At 34.6% G+C, this 7,004-nt stretch overlaps 1 protein-coding gene across 1 annotated transcript; it reads left to right on the forward strand.

Moving 5' to 3' along the window:
- The first annotated feature begins 4,398 nt into the window (after positions 1–4,398).
- LOC107803886 (uncharacterized) lies at positions 4,399–6,739 on the forward strand. The gene is given in 1 exon segment (NM_001325744.1): positions 4,399–6,739. A coding segment is annotated over 1 exon segment (1,506 nt). The 5' UTR covers positions 4,399–4,993; the 3' UTR covers positions 6,500–6,739.
- The last annotated feature ends 265 nt before the right edge of the window (positions 6,740–7,004 follow it).

Raw genomic sequence — 7,004 nt, forward strand, 5'->3', positions numbered from 1 at the left:
TACTATCCAGGAAAATTAACACTTGATTTGATGACTATTACTAAGATTAACTACTAAAAATTAAGCAAGTAACAGTTGATCACAAAAGACAACAGATGAGCAATGAAGAAATATCAATGAGAGAAATAAGGGTATTTGACTAGATAGGTGCAAGATAACCGACTCGGGATCCAATTCTTGAGTTAATTCACTCTATAATACGGGTGATCCTCCCGAATTCACCCGATAATCAGATTGCACTTGAAGTTAATATTCCTCTTTCGATTAAACATTAATTCAGTAATTAATCCAATTGAAGCACGGTGAACAATTGCAACAATCAAATAATGGTTATGATCTAAAGGTAACTTCTCACGAAAACTTTTCTATTTTCTAGTTCAATTAACAATTCAAGAGGCTCTTTCGATTACCTGTTTGAATCACGAATTTAAAGTAGAGCATAAGATGTGACGAAATTCAATATCAAACTCTTCTTTCGATTAAGCAAAACAACAAATAACTCACAATACCAATTAAAGCTCCATCAATTAATTCTAACAATTATCAAGAATCGAATCCCTAATCAAATTATCAAAATATTGTATCTGTCAACACCATAATAGAAATTACTCCATAACAATGGAGTAATACAACTCAAATAAGCTTAAAAACAAAGAAAGCATTGAAGCTACTGATTTCGATACAAACTCTCGTATTGCACTGATTGCAGGTTGTATTAGTGATGAATTCTTGAGTGTTCTTACATTGGTTGGTTCTCCAATCTTTTGTAGGTTAAAAGCCCCTTTAAAATCGTGTTTGTGGTGTATTTATACCGTGTAGAAATAAGCCCGGACGAAACTACCCTTTCCTAGCCGAACTTGGAGATCACACTGACAAATTTGCACAGCCGCGCCGCGCCACGCCATGTGGCGCGGTAGTGGCTTTTTCTCAGAGTAAATTCATGTGTTCACTTTTTGATAACCGGACTTGGTCCTCGATCCCTGAACATGATCCCGGCCTAATTTCTTGGGCTTCTACTCAGACTTCAAAGCTCCAACTTGTTCGATTTCGCTCCAAAATACCTAAATAGCTCAGAATCATTTCCTACAAGGCATAAAACACGTAATAAGTAAAATTCACTATTATTTAAGCTCAAACACACATAAAATGCAATAATTAGAATGCGATACTACGGCTAAAATACGGGTTTCTAGCCTACCATCAAATATTTAATCAAATATCATCGTATAAAATAGAACGAAAAGAGTATTAACTAAGAAATAAAGAAGGTGGATTAAATCAGATTATCTAGGAAAAAGAAATTTCGTGGTGATGCCAAGAGTCATACTAGGAAAGATGAACAACTGAAAGAGTCATACTAGGAAACGACTGAAATGGACGGTTTGGGTTGCATATAACTTAAATTGCCTTTTAGAAACTTTAAAAGGAGTTATTAAAATAAAAAAGAGAGTGGCTTCGTAAGCAAAAAGCTCATTTGGGCTTTATAATAATCCATCACAAACGTATTATTGCACATGCCGGACAAAAGACAATATAAATTATTCATAATTAAAAGTTAAAACGCCACGAATGGACATAATTGAGAGGTTATATATATAAAACTAGATTCAATGTTCGATGAAGCTTAGTTTATGGATTATAATACGTGAATTATTGTTAGTATAAAGAAATTGATCTTGCGACTGAGATTAGTGGCGTACCTAGATTTTCGGTAATCGATGTCAATATTTGAAGAAATAAATTAATGAATAAATTATTATAATGACAAGTAATGTCTTTTTTTATATTTATATCCAATATTTTTATTTTGTATTGTCACAAGGTGTATCCGCCCCTGACTAAGGTTGTAGTAGGATAAATAGGATCTCTAAAATATTAACCATAGATATTACGTTCGAACTTTGGATGAAAAGATTTCTAATAGGAAATACTTCATGATTTAACGGATTAGTGTAAATCCAAAATTTGAATTAGTGGAACTTCCAATGCGGACACTAAATACCATGCGGGAATCGAAAAAAACTAATTGGTTTTCCTTAGGTGATGTACTTTTAGTACAAGAATGGGGATCTAAGTGTCATTTTGTTTTTAGGAGGGTCACAAGAAAACAAGAATCTTGACTAATCAATAAGGACCACAATTACTCTTTTAGAAAAGCCAACCCACTTTTCAGTTTTTCATTTGAAGAGATACTTAATCAGTACTTATAATTATAATGTTCATTTCTAATGTGTCTCAGTCAGTCACAAGGTCACGTTGGGCCACAAATTAACCACCATTAAAAGAGGCTGAGCTATATTATTAAATTATGCTGTTAAAACATGCATGATTCTTTTCGCTAGTTTTTGCTTGTGCAATATGTATTTTGCGCTTTCCTTAAAAAAAACATTAACTAAATTTTAATTTTAGTAAATTACAGTTATTAATGGTAGTTAATTACATTAACTAATGGTTGATTCTTTCCTAATTTTTTAAAGCGGGCGAGTAAAAGAAATTTTTTTAATTATACCGACAAGTAAAAAAGAACGGATGAAATAATAGAAACATGAAAGTTCTTATAGTGCGGCAAATGAACGAAAGAAATATAATCATATTTTTTTCCCCATGAATTTTCAGTCATATACTAAGTTAGTAGTTTAAAAATCTGTTCGTTAAGTAATTATCCTTAAATAGATAAGCTATTATATTGCGTATTTGAAATAGTCAAGCTTAGTCAATCCCGACTGGGTGATTAGTTCGATTGAGCTTACTTAGTACTGCAAACAAACCCACTTTAAAAAAATCTTTTTGACTTGCTAAATGGAAATCAAGCTAACTAAGAACAAGGTATTGTTTAGCCAAACTCAACTCATTTGTTAATTTTTTAATAGAAGATAAAAGGTCCAAATATGGTTCCTTGACCATATGAAATTTTTTAGTAGAAAAATGTTCAAAATACTAAAGTATTTTATTTGTCTTACATTTATTCTCCGTTTACCTTTTGATCCATGAGAGCTACGTATTGTAAATTTCGTCTTATATTTGCCCCTTCCTCTAACGATTCTCAAACTTGATTTTAAGATTTTTCAATATAGAATTATGTAGAGTAACAAAAGGTATTTTTCCTTAGGCGACGGATAGGACCTAATTTTCAAGTCTTGAGACATGACTTCGACCTCTTAGTTCTTGAGAATCTTATATTTCAATTAAAGTGGAAGTGATATGGATTATTCAAAAATCAAGGTTGCTTTGTTTATAAAAAGAATATAGTAATGAAACTTTTACGAAATAATAAGTCGGGGGAGAGTAAAAATATTAAGTCAAACTTTATGTGGAACACAAACAAAATCAAAACAGCTCAAAAAGTAGACTTAAAAGTGAGTCATGTCTTATTTAATCATCTCTCCTTAGTTCTTCATCGATCTATTTTTACCTCTCTTTAGACCTATCACTACCAGCCTCTCGTACCTCCACACTAAGGAGTCGTTTGGTTGGAGGTATAAGAATAACACTGAATATGGTGTATTAGTAATGCTGATATTAGTAATGTTGGGACTAGTTATGCTGAGATTATTTATTATCCATTGTTTAGTTTGGTGTATTAAAATATTGCATAATTTCTAAAAAGATTAGTTGTTTATAGAAATACCCTCCAAAATATGGCGGAAAGTATTTGGAATAGGTTTTGAGGGGCAAGTATGTCTTTAACTATTTTTATGTATGTATTAAAAATTGTATAACGAATATAAGTATTAGTTATGCATAGGTTGAAAAAATATACCAAACAAGATATCAGTAATACACAAAGGTAATATTTGTATTATTTTTTCTAATACCTCCTACCAAACGATCCTTAAGTAATGCACAAAACTAATACTTGTATTATTTTTTCTAATAAACTCCTGCCAAACGACTCGTAAGATATTTATGCTCCCTCTTCTTCAGATGTCTGAATCATGTACTTAGACCTATCACTTACTCTGGATAACAAGGAGAGTAAAAATAATAAGTAAAGAGTAAAATTAATAAGTCAAACTTTGTGTGAAACATAAACAAAATCAAAACAACTCAAAAAGTAGTAAAACTTCAAATGGTACAAGCAACTCACTAAACACCAACTATATCAATCTCTTACCATCCCCGCTTTTTATCCCCACAAACAGTCCAAAAAAGCACCGTCACCGTTAGTGAAAATGTTGACAACTTTTCTTACATTAAATCAAGCGGTGAGGACTCTTAGATCAAACGGTGTTATCTAGTACAGGGTATTTCTGTTTGTGACCACCAAACACCAAATACACACAAATTCTCCCATATATTTGTGTTCCCCTTTTTTTCCTCTCTTTGTAGTCTTGACTTGAGTTCTTTTTCACTTCATTCCTATGTAATTGCTCTGCGTGTGTGTGTAAATTCTTCAAACCAAAAGTGAAAAATCAATTACTAGTAGAAAGTGAAGATATGAGGATGGTAAGGGCTATTGATTCTTCAGAGTGTCCAAATATTTGTGGGTTTCTAGTTGTTGAAGCTTATCCTAAAAGGTACTCTTCTAAGATCCCTTCTGATTTAGTCCTTTTCTTGGGCCTTGGCTTCATTGATTGGTAATACATTCTCCCCTTTTCTAGTCCCATATCAATTTTCTTGATTTTAACACAATCAAAAATAGATATAGTTCTGTTATTAGATGCAAAAAGATACAGTTTTTAAGTAGGTTTTGAGGAGAAATAAAGACTATGGGGTTTCCAAGATTTCATTTTTATAGCTTTTCTTTGGAGTTTTATAGCTGTTGCTGAATATTTTGACTATTTTCCTATTTGGGGTTTTGAGGGTTTGTAGTTATGTGATGAAATAAGTAAAAGGGATTTGATGGTGGTGTGAATGTTGTGGTTGGTTCTATCAATATGGATGTGTTGTTTGTAAAGAACAATTCTTTGTCAAAAAAGTTCATTTGGGTACTTAAATATTGGAGCTAGCATTAGCAATAGAGTCCCTTTTTTTAAGGGGATAAATTTGTGAAATGGTAGATACTCTTCTTAAAACATTGTCAATGGAGAATAATCATCACCCTTCAACCCTTTTGTCAATGGATTCAAGTGCTTCTTCTTCACATGATGAATTAGACCTCGAGATGAATCGCCAAGTTGTTATTACTCGTCCACCTGACATCAATCTGCCCTTATCGGCTGAGCGTAGCTCGCCTCCTCAGCCATGGAACTCGGAACATTGTGATATTCTTGATGTTGGGCTTGGTACCCAGATCTATGAACCTGAAACTTTTCTTAGTGTGCCTAAAGTTGGGAGGAAATGTGTGAAACGTGTAGATAGCATCTGGGGCGCTTGGTTTTTCTTTAGCTTTTACTTTAAGCCTGTTTTAAATGAGAAATCTAAGCCAAAGATGGTCCGAGATAGTAATGGGGTTTCCGGGTTTGATAAATCTGATCTACAGCTCGACGTTTTCATGGTTCAGCATGATATGGAGAATATGTACATGTGGGTATTCAAGGATAGGCCCGAGAATGCATTGGGTAAGATGCAGCTACGGAGTTACATGAATGGTCATTCTCGACAAGGTGAACGTCCGTTTCCCTTTAGCGCTGACAGAGGTTTCATTCGATCCCATAGGATGCAAAGGAAGCATTATAGAGGCCTATCAAATCCTCAGTGTGTTCATGGGATCGAGGTTGTTCCGTCTCCCAATCTCATGGTTCTTGATGAAGAGGAGCGCAAAAGATGGAAGGAACTCACAGGTAGGGACGTCAACTTCACTATTCCACCGGAAGCTAGTGACTTTAGTTCGTGGAGAAACCTACCCAACACTGAATTTGAGCTTGAGAGGCCAGCTCCACCAATAAAGAGTAAGAAACTGCTTAATGGTTCCGGACTTAATTTGTCAACTCAGCCATCCAATCATAGCAACGGAGACGCAATGGATCTACTACTACCTGTCAATGGCAAAAGGAAAAAGGACTTCTTCTCGAATGGAAATGAAGAAGAGTGTTATCTGCCAGTAAATCCTCCTACTTCCTATCAAATTCCAGACCTGGAAATTCACCCAAATGAACCATATTGGTTAAATGAATTTAGTGGGGTGATGAGGGATGTTTATGGGCCCGTAACAGCTGCAAAATCCATCTACGAAGACGATGAAGGTTATTTGATCATAATCAGTTTGCCTTTTGTAGATCTTCAAAGGGTGAAAGTTTCGTGGAGGAACACGCTCACACATGGGATAATCAAGGTGTCTTGTTTGAGCACATCTCGGATCTCGTTCATCAAGAGACAGAACAGGACTTTCAAGCTTGAAGCGTCGTCCTCAGAACATTGCCCTGCGGGGGAGTTTGTCAGAGAGATCCCTCTTTCAACCAGAATTCCTGAAGATGCTAAAATAGAAGCGTACTACGATGGATCAGGAACGGTGCTTGAGATATTGGTGCCAAAAGTTCGCGAGGGGCCTGAAGAAGAACATGAAGTTCGGGTATGTCTCCGTCCTCACCTTGTGGGAAATGACCTCATGTTGACCTAGACGCTTACTCGGAGATATGCATGTGTGGTTGTTAGGGCTGGTGCTTCATTGAACACTGACTTATTATTATCTATAGTGTGGTTTTATGGAACTGATTATGATCTTGTGTTCCATTTTCACACACTAAATGTTGTGTTTGGTAGTCTTTTTCTAGCTAGTTTTTGTTGTAACAGTGTTTGCTATGAAATTTCACTCCTTGGTTTATTAGCATAGTAATTTATGTTGTGTTATCTATTAAAATTCATAGCTTCTAGCATAGTAATTCGATTGGATAACAAAAAAGTACTCCCTTTGTTTCAAAAAGATTGGCACTTTTCAATATTTCCTTAATAAGAAATATTTATAGCCACACAAATGCTATGGTAGGTTTCAGAGCACAAGTTTCAAAAGTTTTACAGCCACACAAATGCTATGGCATACTTAAGATTACATATCTCGAAAGTCTTCTCTTCTTTATTAAAGTCTATGCCAAATCAAAATAAGATAATCTTTGGTTTTATAGCTT

The sequence above is a fragment of the Nicotiana tabacum genome, chromosome 24, assembly GCF_000715075.1.
Source record: "Nicotiana tabacum cultivar K326 chromosome 24, ASM71507v2, whole genome shotgun sequence".
NCBI classification, from domain to species: Eukaryota; Viridiplantae; Streptophyta; class Magnoliopsida; order Solanales; family Solanaceae; genus Nicotiana; species Nicotiana tabacum.